The following is a 16,361-nucleotide window of genomic DNA, read 5'->3' as shown; positions in this document are numbered from 1 at the left end:
CAACTGCATCTTTAAAAACTTTGTCCCAGCCTGAACGAGGCTTTATTTATCTTTAGTCTCCTGCCTACAGCCTAGCACATAATAGGTGCTCAATTGGTGGTTGAAGTATTAGAAATCACGGTCTTTAGGAATGGCAGAAGAAGAAAGAAATGGAAGGATTGGGCAGACAGGAAAGTTGAAGGTTTCACTAGGTCACTTTATGACGGTTCTGTAAATATTTGATATTAGTACCATACCCATTTAGGTGAAATGCATGATTTGTGTATTTTATGTGTTCCAGGTGTGTGTCATATCACATAATTGTCAGGATCCCAGATATCTGTCCCTGTTAAGAAGGATCGTGAAGATGAAAACTGTGATGAGGACACAGCTCCACCAACTTAGGGAACCTAGAACTTGTCCAGAGAAGCCAGCCCCTCTGGGCCAACGGTTTGCAAATCTCGACTTGCTGGCAATTCCACTCATTTTCCATCGTCCTCCCTGATCTACTTTGTGCTGGGAGCAGGACAAGAGCCAACAAAGAGGAAGAGACACGACAAGGATCTGCAGAGTGCGGGGCTGTGGTCCGGGGAAGGAGGAGGTCTGGGATGGATGATGGGCATCGGTGCCCGGGAGCGGCCCAGGGGGTGGGAGGCGGTGCCGAGCTCACATTGGCCCAGCGGGCGCCCCTCCTCGCGGGGCCGGCCCAGCGCCCAGTGAAAGTGATATCGCCCTATGGCCATGAGCTGAGGCGACCTCGGCGACTGAGGAAACATGGCTGAGTTTACGCGGCTGCAGAACTGCCTGGCGCTGATCCGCCTACGAAACCCACCTGTCAACGCGCTCAGGTAACGGGCTCGGCCGCCTTCAGCCCGGGGACAGCGAGCAGGGTCTTAGCCGCCTGCCTGCAGTGGAGGCTTTGACTCTCCCCTGCTGGTTTAAACGGAGAGAGACACTGACACGAATTAAACCTGGGCATATGCCAGGACCTTTTACATTGGTTAGCTCAGTTCCTGTTTGCAGAGAACTCACTCACTGGTAAGGAAACCGAGGCTGAGAGGCAGACAGATGGCTACGAAGCGGGGGAGCTGGGACGGATCGGGTCTGTTCGTGCTCCCTTCGCGCTGGAGTCTTCTGTTTGCTTGCAACTTTGACTTCTCAGGCGTACTTTCTATTCCAAAGGTCTTTCTATTCCAAAGGTGCAATGCTGGCTGGACCTTGATCCTTCACTTCCCAACCTCGAGTCCAGGCCACCCTTATAATGTGTGACTAAAAGTTTTAGGAATCCAACAATAAAGTGGCTTCACACTGCTAAAAATATAGATCCCCTTTAATGCCAACACAGTGAGTAAAAGAGAATTGTGTCCTGGCCCAGATATGCAAAAGTATATCTCTTGGTCTGTCCTAAATCTCAAGGTCTTAGTGCTTCTGTGGAAGATCCATGTCGGGTTAAGCCCATGTCAGAATAAGCCTATTAAATAGCATTTTCTGAAAAACTACTGTGGAGTACCTTCCTTGTTAAACTTGTAAAAGCATTACTTTTAAAAGTGAGATTAACGCTGCTCTTTTGAAAGTTAATGACGTTATATAGGTTTGGTTCTTTTATATCTCTGAAAAAAGTATAGTGACACATCAGCCTAGGAAAGAGCCACCCATCCACAGAGAATAGGATTAGAAGAAATTATAATTTACAGAGAACATATAAAGCAAAAAGAGAAAGACTTTTGGTCAAAATCCTTATCACATGATGCTGGAGCAAAAAGAGACTATAATGAGAAGACATACTAATTTTAACTGAATTTTTGTCCTATTATCATCAGATTTGATTTTATCAGCACTAATTATTTTAACATAAAATTTTGCATTTAAAAATATAAAAAATCAGAAATAAAATCATTCAAGGATGATAATGTCCACTTACTTGCCACTCTCAGAAAAAAGCAAAATACTTATTATTTTGGCTTTGACGAAGAAAAACATGAGTAATATGATTACATATCAGTTTTGAACTTGACTGTATTCCTATTAGAATTAATAACCTCTGCTCATAATGGGAAACTGTGCCCATCTAGAACTTGGGGAAAAAGGTTCCACAGTCTATTACCTATAACTAGGAATATTTTACCGTAGCTACTTAAAATGTTTCTGTTATTTAACCTGCCCCCTAGCCCCCCTTGCAGGAGAAATGTTAGTATCTACCTCATTAAGTTGTTGTGAGGTTTAAATTTGTTAGAGATTATAAACTGGCACTTAGCAGATGTTAGCTATCATTATTACTATTAGTCAGAAGGCCCGTTACAAGCCCCTACCAGCCGGCCCCACTGCTCAGGATTCATTGCAGCTGCATCAAGATTTTCTCCACTTGGGAATAAATGCTTTCTTGCCCTTACCCATCCACCTTCTTCTGAACTTATATTTAGGTAGAGGTGTGTGTGCCAGCACATTCATCAAGTTTAACAGGTTCCCAATTTTTTTTTTTTTTTTGCTTTACACTTTTCTTCTTCCCTTCCTTCCTTTCTCCCTTCCTATTTCTAATTTTATGTGGGAAATTATTTCTTCCTAGCTAAGTGAGAGATTCTTATTTGAATATTTTTGGGCCCAAACAAATAGTTCAAATCTTTCTTGCGTCCTTTAGCCAGCCAGGTTTCCTTCTATTCAGGTGATTGCCAACTCTCTTTACAAGTGTAGGACATGTCTGATTACTAGGCCCATCTCCCAGAACAATGGCTTTCACACTTTTTAAAATTATAATCCACACAGGAATCCATGTTTTACATAGCAACCTAAGACACACACACATACAAATACATAACTGAAAACCAAGTTTTGTGAAATAAAACTTATTTGTTTTGTTTGATATATTATCTTTTCTATTTCTTTGTTTGAAGAATGCTGGTCACAAGCCACGGCTTGATTCACTGACCCCCCTGGCTTTAAAAAATTGTCACAAGAAAGGCTTCCTATAGTGACAGAAGCTAAAGATCTTTGGTCATCACTCATGAAATGTTACCTTTAGACTCCATTTCTCCATGCCTGACAGTATTAAGGGGAGAAAATAATTTCTTAACCCCTGTGACCTTGACATTGCTACGAAATTGTCCTTTTCAACTAGAATCTAGTAAAGCTATATCTACTACAGCCATTTTCATTTTTCTTTTTTTCCTGTGTTTGATTTTTGCAAAATTAGCAAGAACATAAGAAATAAAAGAGTAGGGGTTGGTTGAAATGGGAAAAGCCAGCCTTGTCTCCTCAGTGGCACAGATTGGGCTCATTTTCCAGCCATCATTTACCCAGAAGGAAACATGTGCCTTTTGGACTTCCCAGTAGTATGGATGGTTCAGAATCAGTTTTCCATTAGCAGATTTGGTTTCTAATTAACTAGTTGAAGGCAAGAGGTTTTGTTTGATTTCATCTGGGTTAAATGGTGGAAAGTAACTAGGTAAAAGGGAATTGCCATAAACAAGGGCAAGTATCTCCTTTATTCCCTGAGGTTTTAACTCATAGTTGCTGGTCTGAACAATCTGGCTTTATGGGCATTTGTTGTTGTTTGTTTTAAGATTTTTTTCACTCTGTATAAAATGTTCCCCAAATACTCAGAATTCTAAGGCAAAACTGATTGAACTCTGGTTCTATCATTTTTCCTTTAAGCAATTCCTCACTACTCTTCCCAGTTCTCCTCCTTTATCATCCCTTGGCACTTGTTGATCCTCTGCTTCATGGCAAATTCTCCTCTCTTGGTCTCTGTGACTTTGGGCTCTCTTGGTACTGAATCACTCTGCTGAGCCTCTCCCACCTCTTAGATCATCTAGATCTACCCTCAGCTCTCTCTTCTTTTTCTTTGGCAGACTCATTCAGTCTTGGCTTTAACTATCTCCTCTGTGGATGACTCCCTCATCTACTGAAATTTGGCAAAGTCTACTACATGCCCTTTCTTTCCCAGACCTTGCCTTTACCGCCTAAATTAGTTAGGAGTAGGCTTGGCTGCTAGTGACAGAAAACTCAAAATCATGATGGATTAAATAAGAAAAAGTTGATGTCTCTCAGAGCAGTGTCCTGGAATGGCTGGTATGGCTGCTCCACAATCATCAGCGATCCCAATTCTGTCTATCTTTTGCTCTGCCATCCTCAATAAACAGCTTCCACCTCTTGATCCATAATGGCTGCTCCAAATCTAGCCATCATATCTGCATTCCTGCCAAGAGTAGGGAGGAAAGAAAAAGCAAAAAGCATACCCAATCCTTTGAGGACTATTCCCAAAAGTTGCATGTACCAAATCCGTTTCCATCCCATTGGCCAGAAATTAATGCCTTGGGCTGACGTTACTGCTGGGAAATGTAGTCTTTATTTTGGGCAGCCATGTATCCAGCTAAAAACCAGATGTTTAATACTTGGAAGAATGTTGGGATGGAGGGATATTTGGGGGTAACTTGCAGCCCCTGCCACATCGCTTAGACTGTTATTTTTAGACAATTTCAGTTTTCTTATATTATGCCAATAGGAAAAATTGAAAAGACTTTTGTAGGACTTCCCTGGTGACGCAGTGGTTAAGAATCCGCCTGCCAATTCAGGGGACATGGGTTCAATCCCTGGTCCGGGAAGATCCCACATGCTGCGGAGCAACTAAGCCCATACGCCACAACTACTGAGCCTGCTCTCTAGAGCCTGTGAGCCACAAACACTGAGCCCATGCACCACAACTACTGAAGCCCAAGTGCCTAGAGCCTGTGCTCCACAACAGGAGAAGCCACCGCAATGACAACCCCGTGCACCACAACAAAGAGTAACCCCCGCTCACCACAACTAGAGAAAGCCCACGCTCAGCAACGAAGATCCAACACAGCCAAAAATAAATAAATAAATAAATAAATAATTTATTTTTTTTAAAAAGACTTTCTTTCCTCTCAGAAGTTCCACGTCACTTTCTTTGTACCTTTATTACAGCACTCATCTTAGTGTGATATTGTGTTGTGTACAGTTTGTTCTCCCTAGGATGTTGTAAACCCTCACTGTACATAGGATATGTATATAATATTTTTAAATTGATAGTGCTGATTCTAATGGTCAAAGTTACAGCAAAATGTAGGAAAACACTTTTTTTTCTAAAGTTTATGTATTTAATCAGCTCAGTGCTTAATTTACAGTAGATACATATATTATTTGTTAAATTAGTGAAAGTTTAATGATAAGTATCTAGGATTTTTATACATCGTGTATATGTTTAATTTTTCATTGTTAGGAAAGGAAAAAAAACTCTGAGATGGTAGAAATTTGATTCTGACTCATGCTTCATGTAATTTTTTCCCCTTTTAGTGCGACTGTTCTCCGTGGAATAAAAGAGGGTCTGCAGAAAGCTCTAACAGACCATACAGTAAAAGCCATTGTGATTTGTGGAGCAGATGGCATCTTCTCTGCAGGTAACCAGTGTCTAACCCTCTCCCACTCTCTCTGAAATCCTGCCACAGACTGAGAGCAATGCTGCATTATCTGTCCCTGCGGGTAATACTATAGTGTGGGTAATGAATATGGGAGTTGAACGGGAATGAGAAACATTGTGGAGAAAGAGACAAGAGTCATAAGAGAGACCCAGAGAAGATGCTGACCTTACTCTCTTTTATATTGGATTGGGCCTTTGGAGGACATTTAGTTCCAGGCTTGATGGCTATTATAGCTGCTAGTATATACCTGCTGGTACATATCTGCTCTGCATATGTCACCATCTTATGTGAGCTTGGGCAAGTCCCTTAAATCTCCTGAACCTCAATTTCTCTATTTATAAAATAGATACCATAATATTTATATCTTAACAAGTTTTTGTGAGAGTAAATGAGATAACACATCTGAAATCCCCTAGAGCAGTGCATGCATGCAGAACATGTTCGATAAATGTTATTTTTTATTTTACACAGAGTCCTGCAATGGAGTTCATTTTTCTTCTGATAGTCACCCATCTCAATGACCATGCACTCTTTATTGGGTTATCCTGTGAAGATACAAAATAGTGACAAAATACGGCAAAAGCATCTGAAATGGTGATTTATTCACTGGTATTTGTGGCACTTTTTCTTCTTTTCCCAAATTATACCCTTTGACAAAAGTCACATGGATATGAAGGCCCATGTATTCTTACTATAGCCAGAGGAATTTTTTTCATTTTTCTTCTTCTTCTTCTTCTTCTTCTTTTTTTTTTTTTTGCCAGAGGAATTTAATGTATGTCAGCGGTAACCTGAGAAGAAATAGATGTTGAAATCATAACAATGAATAAATATAAACACATTAATCATTATAATAATTACCGTTTAGCTTACCTGCTATGTGCCAGTGCCGTGTAGCTTATTTACTTATTAACAATGAAAAAGTAATATTTTTACATACTTTATATTTTAATCCTCAGTAAATCCTACAGTTTCCATTTACAGCTGAGAAGGCTAAGCCTAAGAGAAATTAAATAATGGGCCGAACATTAACCAGCTATTAAATAGCTTACTCAACTGTTTGAAAACTTAAGGTTGGGAGCCCGAGATGGTGACTTTGAGGCATGGAGTGAGGGATCAGAATTATGAAAAATCAGAACTGATATTTCTTTGTAAAAAAAGAGGTAGGAGAGAATGTAGTTAGAGTTGAGAGGCATCAAAAATAATTGTTCTGGAAAAGCATTAGGGATTGTCAGACTTGACTTAATGGACTTAGATAGAACAATGTGCCCAACAATCGGAAAATATGTATTCTTCTCCAATCTGCAACATTTACAAAAGTTGATCAGCTACTGGACTGTGAAAGCTTATCTCAATAAATTTCATTTAGAATGTGTTCTCTGACAACAGTGCAATCAAGCTAGAAATCAATAACAAAAATATAACTAGAGATTCTCATGTGTTTGGAAAATAAATTCATTTCTTAATAACCTTTGAGTCAAAGCAGAAATCATAATGTAATTAGAAAATATTTTTAACTGAATGATAATAAAAACAATATATAAAACTTGAGGGATAGAGTTAAAGCAAAGCTTAGCAGGAAATGTATGGCCTTAAAGGTATATATCAGAAAAGAAAAAACACTGAAACATATTGTGGTAAGCATTTATATTAAGGAACTGACAAACAGTAAAATATATCCAAATGAAGTAGAAGGAAGGAAATGATAGAGGAGAAATTACTAATATAGAATACGAATGTGAATTAAGAGAACAATAATATCAAAAGTTCTTTGAAAATACTAATAAAATTGATAAAGCTTCGGAGAGGCTTATCAAGAAAAAAAGAGACAATACAAACAATACATATAAAGAATGACAAAAGGGATATCACTGGAGATGCTCTAGCCATTAAAAAAGATAATATGAACAAGTAGAAAAACAGAGCTTACAAAATTGACTCAAGAAGAAACAGAAAACCATTAAAGGAATTGAGTCAGTAATCAAAAATCTCACAAAGTAAATTCAAGTCCCAGATGACTTCATTGGTAACCTCTAACTGAAAAGTCAAGGAAAATATTATTCTAATTTTACACAAACATTTCGGAGAATAAAAATAAGAGGGAACACTTTCTATATTAGTTTCCTGGGGCTGCCATAACAAGTGAGCACAAACTGGGTGGCTTAAGACAATAGAAGTTTATTCTCTCAGAGTTCCAGAGGCTAAAAGTTCAAAATCAAGATATCTGCAAGGCCATTCTTTCTCCAAAGCCTCTAGGGAAGAATCCTTCCTTGCCTCTTCTAGCTTCTGTGGTTGCTGGCAATCCTTGGCATTCCTTGGCTTGTTGCTGCATTATCCCTATCTCTGCCTCTGTCTTCCTGTGGCTTTCTCCTCTGTGTCCAAATTTCCCTGATCTTATATAGACCCACACTGATCCAGTATGACCTCTTCTTTACCTGATTATATCTGCAAAGACCCTATTTCCAAATAAGATCACATTCACAGGTTCTGGGTGGACACCGTTCTATCCAGTGCACTTCCCAACTCATTTTGTGAGGCTAGCATAACCTTGATAACAAAACCTGTCACGGACAGTATGAAAAAGCAAAATTAAAGGCCAATTTTATTTGTAAACCTAGATATAAAACTCTGAAACAGTATATAATAAAACTGAATCTAACGATATATAAAAAGCATGATATATCACTTTCATCCCAGAAATACCAGATTCTTTAAACATGAGAAATCAATGTAATTCATCCTGTTAAAAGATTAAAGGAGGAAAATCATGTGATTATTTCAAGAGATTCAGAAAACAAACACTTGGTAATGTTTAGCATGCATTAAAGATTAAAATTCTTAGTAAACTAAATATAGAAAGAAAATGTCTTCATCAGGCAAAATGTATCTATTTTTAAAAACCTACAGGAAACATCAAACAAAATGGTAAATTGAATGGTTTCCTTTTCAGAAAGAAATAAGACAAGGCTGGCTGCTATCACCACTTGTATTTGACATTATATTCTAGGCCCTGGCCAGCCTAGAAAAAGAAATAAAAGGTATAAGGATTGGGAAGGAAGAAACAGAACCATTATTATTCAAAGAAATGAGTGTTTGTCAAAAATAAATCTATCAGAAAATTATTAGAATTAATAATAGAATTTAGGAATTTTGCTGGATGTAAAATCAGTATCCAAAAATTAATTGCATTTCTATGTGCCAGAGATAAACAGTTAAAAAGTGAAATCACTACACTCTTGTCTGTGCCTTGGTTTCTATAAAATTGGGATGATCATACTAACCTTTTGCTGCAAGTAGAAGAATGTAGTATAACATTTAAGAATGTGAGCTGTATAGGCAAACTGCCTGAGCTCAAATCCTTATTCAACCAGTTACAGAATCATATGTCTGAACTAGTCACTTAACATCTCAAAGCCTTAAACTTAAACCTGTAAAATGGAAATTGTTAATAGACTATTTAACTTAGGTGTTAAGAAAATTAAATGAGACAATATATGAAACTACTTAGCCCAGTGCCTGATGTATAGTATTTATCCAACAAATGTTAATTGCTTCTGTTACTTGAAAAATTAGTTTAACCTAAAGTTACAGGAATAATAGATGTGACATTCAGACTGAAGTTCACCTTGTTTCTCTAGAACCAAAAGGAATCTAAAAAAATAAAAATAAATAATAACAGTAGAGTGTGAAATATGATGGATTGGTGAGAAAAAAAGCATAATCCCTGGATGGATGCTAGATGAGAAGCAGGTAGCAAAAAAAAAAAAAAGAAAAGAAAAGAAAGGCTGAACATGAAATAATTAATTTAACTTTTTAACTTGTACCAGGCTTAATATTTTCAAAGAACATATAATGCTATAGGGGAAAAGCTCACTACTATGTAAAATGTTATGTGAAAAAAGGAAAATATAAAAAATGACTTTACAGAGTGTTCTCAATATTGTTAAAAATATATATTATAGTAAACATTCATTTAATTGTCACATCAGTCATAAGATAGGTATTGAAACAAAATGGTTAAATAACTTACTCAAGGTCACAAAGCAATTTACATACATGCATTGGGAAAGAACTAAAAATTCACCAAAATATTACATTGTTATCTCTGTGTGGTGATATTTGGAGTAATATTTTTGTCCTTTATAATTTTGTGTTTTTTTCAAAACTTCTATAATGAATATTATTTTTATAATTAGGAAAAGCAGTAAATGTTGTTACTTTTATTGATCACAAAAAAGTCTATCACAGAAATGTAATTCTAAGCTGATTTATTAACATATAACTCACAAATATGTCTTCATTTTACCCTGAGGTTTTATATTGTAATGACTGATGCCCTTAACAAAGATATGGGTCTAAATTGCTGTGAATAGAGTTGGTGAGCAGTATCATGCAAAAAATGGGAATGGCTGACTCAATCTTAGAATCTTTGCTTCCCTTTTCTGAGCTTTCAAATTTTTCTAAAAATAGAGTTACTACTATCATATGGAAAGACAGATTTTAGATTATAGGACTTCTGATAAAGATTTGAGCATTTTCTCTCATATCTTTCTACATTTTCCAGGCTACTTGTTCCTTTACTGTGTCTGCAACCAAAGGATAAAGAGTTTCATGGGTCCAAAGAGGTCTGAGATTCCTTAAGTGTAATCCGGTAACTTATTGTTCTATAGCAAAGCCCAAGTCTTCTTCAACTCTCTTTTTTCCTTGTCTTTGTGTTCTTAGGTGCTGATATCCGTGGCTTCAGTGCTGATAGAACCTTTGACTTGACATTGGGAAGTGTAGTAGATGAAGTACAGAGAAACAAGAAGCCTGTGGTGGCAGCTATCCAAAGGGTGGCTTTAGGAGGGGGACTGGAGCTGGCCCTGGGCTGTCACTATAGGATTGCCCATGCAGAGGTAACAGAGGGGATCCATATGGGATTTGATGTAGGGAGCTTTTCTTTAGAGCAAGCTCTAAATGTAGTCATAAGCATCAGAGGTGATCATTTCGAATGGTTAGCTTACTGTTTCACAACTCTTAGGTTTTTCTAGCACTGGTGTTCAGCTGTTATGTACGAGTACAGTGTTACTCTTTGTTGAAATATGTCCATTCTAGTTGATAAAGAGTTACTACCCTGAGCCTGTGACTGTCCCATCACTTCCCCTAACCCTAGCCTTTGGACCTTCCATAACCCACTAGCTAAAGGGGAACTCCTGTACAGGACCCCCAGGACCTTGCTCTAGTACTATGGCCCACATCAGATTTCATTGAGCCATGCTCATGCAATATGAGGTATTAATATTTTGACTATCACCCCTGAGTGTACATACTTATTTAAATTTTTGTTTCCTATCTCAAACATTTCAGTTTTGTGGTCTCATAATTTTTAGTACCTAAGAAGACAAGCTCCTATTGGAAACTGTGCACAACTAGTAAATCCATTTATTTCTGGAAATAGATTTAATTTGGGTTATTAGACATATAGATTGAGGTTTGTGATACCAGTCTTATAATAGTAATATTTTTATAAGTAATATATTTTTCTAATAATAAAGATAATATTCATCATTGTAATAGACTATAAAATACAGGAAAGTATAAAGATGTAAACCTGAAGTCACCATCAACTCACAGTTCAGAAATAACCACTATTGACATTTTTTTCTTCCTTGTCTTTTTCCTGTGTAATTTTTTTCTTACATTTTTTTTTCTTTGCAATCTTTTTTTTTAATTACATTTGGAATTTTATTGTATTTTACTTGTACTCTATTTTTATACTAATACCATATCTAAATTATTATTAAATATTCTTTATCCATTCTACCAATCTCTACCATTTACATTTAACATAATTACTGATAAGGAAGGACTTTTGCCATTTTGCTATTTGTTTTCTACGTCTTATACTTTTTCATTCCTCAGTTCCTCCATTAATGCTTTTGTTTGTATTAAATGGATAAGTTCTAGTACCCTTTTAATTCTCTTATTGTTTCTTTCACTGTATATTTTTGAGTTATTTTCTTAGTGGTGGTTGCCCTGGGGATTAACATCTTAATTTCTGACAAGCTAGTTCTGATTAATACCAACTTAATTTCAATAGTATGTAAAAAATTTGCTCCCATATAGTTCTGTTACACACCCCCTTTATGCTGTTACTGTCTGTCACGAATTATATCATTAAACATTGCATGCCCATCAACATAAATATATAATTATTGCTAAATGTAGTGGTCTTTTATGTTTTTTTTTTTTTTTTTTTCTTTTTGTGGTATGCGGGCCTCTCACTGTTGTGGCCTCTCCCGTTGCGGAGCACAGGCTCCGGACGCGCAGGCCCAGCGGCCACGGCTCACGGGCCCAGCCGCTCCGCGGCATATGGGATCCTCCCAGACCGGGGCACGAACCCGTATCCCCTGCATCGGCAGGCGGACTCTCAACCACTGCGCCACCAGGGAGGCCCTGTAGTGGTCTTTTAAATCAGGTAAGAAAAAAAAGGAATTGCAAACAAAAAATTACATTAATACTGTCTTTTATATTTACCTGTGTAGTTACCCTTTAACAGTGTTCTTTATTCCTTCATGTGGATTTGAGTTACTGTCTAGTGTCTTTTCATTTCATCCTGAAGGATTTCTTGTAGGGCAGATCTGCTAGCAACAAATTCAATTTTTATTTATCTGAAAATGTCTTAATTTGCCTATATTTTTAAAAATAAATTTTTATTTATTTATTTATTTTTGGCTGTGTTGGGTCTTCGTTGCTGCGTGCGGGCTTTCTCTAGTTGCGGTGAGTGGGGGCTACTCTTCACTGTGGTGCGCGGGCTTCTCATTGTGGTGGCTTCTCTTGTTGTGGAGCGTGGACTCTAGGCTCGCGGGTGTCAGTAGTTGTGGCTCACGGGCTCTAGAGCGCAGGCTCAGTAGTTGTGGTGCATGGGCTTAATTGCTCCACGGCATGTGGGATCTTCCCGGACCAGGGCTCGAACCTGTATCCCCTACATTGGCAGGCAGATTCTTAACAACTGTGCCACCAGGGAAGTCCCAATTTGCCTTCATTTTTAAAGACTAGTTTTGCTGGATGTAGAATTCTTGGTTGACAGTACTTTTCTTTCAGTACTTTGAATGTGTCATCCCACTGGCACTGGTCTCCCTGGTTTCTTTTCTTTTTTTTAAAATTAATTAATTACTTTATTTATTTTTGGCTGTGTTGGGTCTTCGTTGCTGCGTGCGGGCTTTCTCTAGTTGCGGTGAGTGGGGGCTGCTCTTCCTTGCGGTGCACAGGCTTCTTATTGTGGTGGCTTCTCTTGTTGCAAAGCATGGGCTCTAGGTGCATGGGGTTCAGTAGCTGTGGCATGTGGGCTCAGTAGTCGTGGCTAGCGGGCTCTAGAGTGCAGACTCAGTAGTTATGGCACATGGGCTTTGTTGCTCCGTGGCATGTGGGATCTTCCTGGACCAGGGCTCGAACCCGTGTCCCCTGCATTGACAGGTGGATTCTTAACCACTGTGCCACGAGGGAAGCCCTCTCCATGGCTTCTGATGAGAAATTTGCTGTCAATCTTATTGGAAATATTCCTTAAAAATATCATTTTAAATGGTTGCATAATTTTTCATCTTATAGATTTATCATAATTTATTTAACCATTTCCCTATGTTTTTTAAATTTTTTATAAAACTTATAAATAAAGACACATATCCTAAGTGTTCCTTTTTCTGTGTTCCTAATACCATGACCTTCTGCACACTGAGTGCAGATCTAAGTTATAAGCAACAGTAAGTCAGGGGATAGGGATGACCACTGGTGGGAAAAATGGTGATCAACTGACAGGAAAGCCTCATGTGAGAGAGGCTCAAACATTCCAGATATTTTGGAGCTGTTGGCATCACGATTTGGGTAAATGGCAGTCTGTATTTAAGTACCGTCCTCCTCCCATCCTTATACCTGGAAAATGACTAACAGAGCTTTGGCCACTTTTAAGGCCAAGAGAGGCATGTGATTAAGGTCTCAAGCTCACCCTCTCATCTGGACTGAGGTTGCTGCCTGACTTTCTTCCTCCATTCCTTTCTTCCTCCCTTCCTTCCTTTCTTTTTTCTTTCTTCCTTCCTTCCTTTCTTTTCTTTCTTCCTTCCTTCCTTCCTTCCTTTCTTTTCTTTTTCTTTCTCTTTCTTTCTTTCTTTCTTTCTTTCTTTCTTTCTTTCTTTCTTTCTTTCTTTCTTTCTTTCTTTCTTTCTCTTTTTATAATAGCTTCATTGAGATATAATTCATATACCATATAATTCACTCATTTAAAGTGTACAGTCCAGCAATATATTAGTATATTCACAGAGTTATGCAATCATTACCACAGTTGATTTTAGGATATTTCATCACCCTCAAAGAAACCTCACACCTTTTAGGAGTAACCCATCATTTCCCTCTCCCCCAGTCCTAGCAATTACTAATCTACTTTCTGTCTGTATGGATTTGCCTATTCTAGACACTTCATGTAAATGAAAACATACAATATGTTGTCTTCTGTGTCTCTTTTTTCCACTTAGCATTATGTTTTCAAGGTTCACCTGTGTTGTAACATGTCATTAGTATTTTATTCCTTTCCATGGCTGAATATTTCTTTTTATGGATATACCACATTTTCTTTTTTTTTTTACCAGTCAAGTTTATTTTTTTTCTGCTTTATAACAAATTTAAGCAGTTATACATATACATATGTTCCCATATCCCCTCCCTTTTGCGTCTCCCTCCCACCCTCCCTATCCCACCCCTCCAGGCGGTCACAAAGCACCGAGCTGATCTCCCTGTGCTATGCGGCTGCTTCCCACTAGCTATCTACCTTACGTTTGGTAGTGTATATATGTCCATGCTGCTCTTTCGCTTTGTCACAGCTTACCCTTCCCCCTCCCCATATCTTCAAGTCCATTCTCTAGTAGGTCTGTGTCTTTATTCCTGTCTCACCCCTATGTTCTTCATGACATTTTTTTTCTTAAATTCCATATATATGTGTCAGCATACAGTATTTGTCTTTCTCTTTCTGACTTACTTCACTCTGTATGACAGACTCTAGGTCCATCCACCTCTTTACAAATAGCTCAATTTCGTTTCTTTTTATGGCTGAGTAATATTCCATTGTATATATGTGCCACATGTTCTTTATCCATTCATCCGATGATGGACACTTAGGTTGTTTCCATCTCTGGGCTATTGTAAATAGGGCTGCTATGAACATTTTGGAACATGACTCTTTTTAATTTTATTTTTTTTATTAGTTTCTGCTTTATAACAAAGTGAATCAGTCATACATATACATCTGTTCCCACATCCCTTCCCTCATGCATCTCCCTCCCTCCCACCCTCCCCATCCCACCCCTCCAGGCGGTCACAAAGCACCGAGCTGATCTCCCTGTGCTATGCGGCTGCTTCCCACTATCTATCTACCTTACGTTTGGTAGTGTATATATGTCCATGCCTCTCTTTCGCTTTGTCACAGCTTACCCTTCCCCCTCCCCATATCCTCAAGTCCATTCTCAAGTAGGTCTGTGTCTTTATTCCCGTTTTACCCCTAGGTTCTTCATGACATTTTTTTAAAATTCCATATATATGTGTTAGAATACAGTATTTGTCTTTCTCTTTCTGACTTACTTCACTCTGTATGACAGACTCTAGGTCTATCCACCTCATTACAAATAGCTCAGTGTCATTTCTTTTTATGGCTGAGTAATATTCCATTGTATATATGTGCCACATCTTCTTTATCCATTCATCCGATGATGGACACTTAGGTTGTTTCCAGCTCCGGGCTATTGTGAATAGAGCTGCAATGAACGTTTTGGTACATGTCTCTTTTTGAATTATGGTTTTCTCAGGGTATATGCCTAGTAGTGGGATTGCTGGGTCATATGGTAGTTCTATTTGTAGTTTTTTAAGGAACCTCCATACCGTTCTCCATAGTGGCTGTACCAATTCACATTCCCACCAGCAGTGCAAGAGTGTTCCCTTTTCTCCACACCCTCTTCAGCATTTATTGTTTCTAGATTTCTTGATGATGGCCATTCTGACTGGTGTGAGATGATATCTCACTGTAGTTTTGATTTGCATTTCTCTAATGATTAATGATGTTGAGCATTCTTTCATGTGTTTGTTGGCAGTCTGTATATCTTCTGTGGAGAAATGCCTATTTAAGTCTTCTGCCCATTTTTGGATTGGCTTGTTTGTTTTTTTGCTATTGAGCTGCATGAGCTGTTTATAAATTTTGGAGATTAATCCTTTGTCAGTTGCTTCATTTGCAAATATTTTCTCCCATTCTGAGGGTTGTCTTCTGGTCTTGTTCATGGTTTCCTTTGCTGTGCAAAAGCCTTGAAGTTTCATTAGGTCCCATGTGTTTATTTTTGTCTTTATTTCCATTTCTCTAGGAGGTGTGTCCAAAAGGATCTTGCTGTGATTTATGTCATAGAGTGTTCTGCCTATGTTTTCCTCTAAGAGTTTGATAGTGTCTGGCCTTGCATTTAGGTCTTTAATCCATTTTGAGCTTATTTTTGTGTATGGTGTTAGGGAGTGATCTAATCTCATACTTTTACATGTCCCTATCCAGTTTTCCCAGCACCACTTATTGAAGAGACTGTCCTTTCTCCACTGTACATTCCTGCCTCCTTTATCAAAGATAAGGTGACCATACGTGTGTGGGTTTATCTCTGAGCTTTCTATCCTGTTCCATTGATCTATCTTTCTGTTTTTGTGCCAGTACCATACTGTCTTGATTACTGTAGCTTTGTAGTATAGTCTGAAGTCAGGGAGCCTGATTCCTCCAGCTCCATTTTTCGTTCTCAGCGTTGCTTTGGCTATTCGGGGTCTTTTGTGTTTCCATACAAATTGTGAAATTTTTTGTTCTAGTTCTGTGAAAAATGCCAGTGGTAGTTTGATAGGGATTGCATTGAATCTGTAGATTGCTTTGGGTAGTAGAGTGATTTTCACAATATTGATTCTTCCAAT

General features: G+C 38.1%; 1 protein-coding gene across 3 annotated transcripts in view; it reads left to right on the top strand.

Moving 5' to 3' along the window:
* The first annotated feature begins 322 nt into the window (after positions 1-322).
* The window catches only part of EHHADH (enoyl-CoA hydratase and 3-hydroxyacyl CoA dehydrogenase), a 58,357-nt gene continuing 42,318 nt past the window's right edge, over positions 323-16,361 (top strand). Inside the window, exons 1-3 of one of the 3 annotated variants that reach the window (XM_081236062.1) lie at positions 324-827; positions 5,290-5,393; positions 10,134-10,306. In XM_081236062.1, the coding sequence (XP_081092188.1) occupies positions 754-827; positions 5,290-5,393; positions 10,134-10,306 (351 nt within the window). In that variant the 5' untranslated portion in view covers positions 324-753. Of the gene's footprint in view, positions 828-5,289; positions 5,394-10,133; positions 10,307-16,361 lie in introns of all 3 variants that reach the window. The other 2 variants (XM_081236063.1, XM_081236064.1) reach the window with 2 other exon arrangements.

Source organism: Mesoplodon bidens (assembly GCF_964165515.1).
Source record: "Mesoplodon bidens genome assembly, chromosome: 5".
Lineage (NCBI taxonomy): Eukaryota > Metazoa > Chordata > Mammalia > Artiodactyla > Ziphiidae > Mesoplodon > Mesoplodon bidens.
The sequence above is the reverse complement of the archived record's forward strand: the minus strand, read 5'-3'. Positions and strand labels throughout refer to the sequence as shown.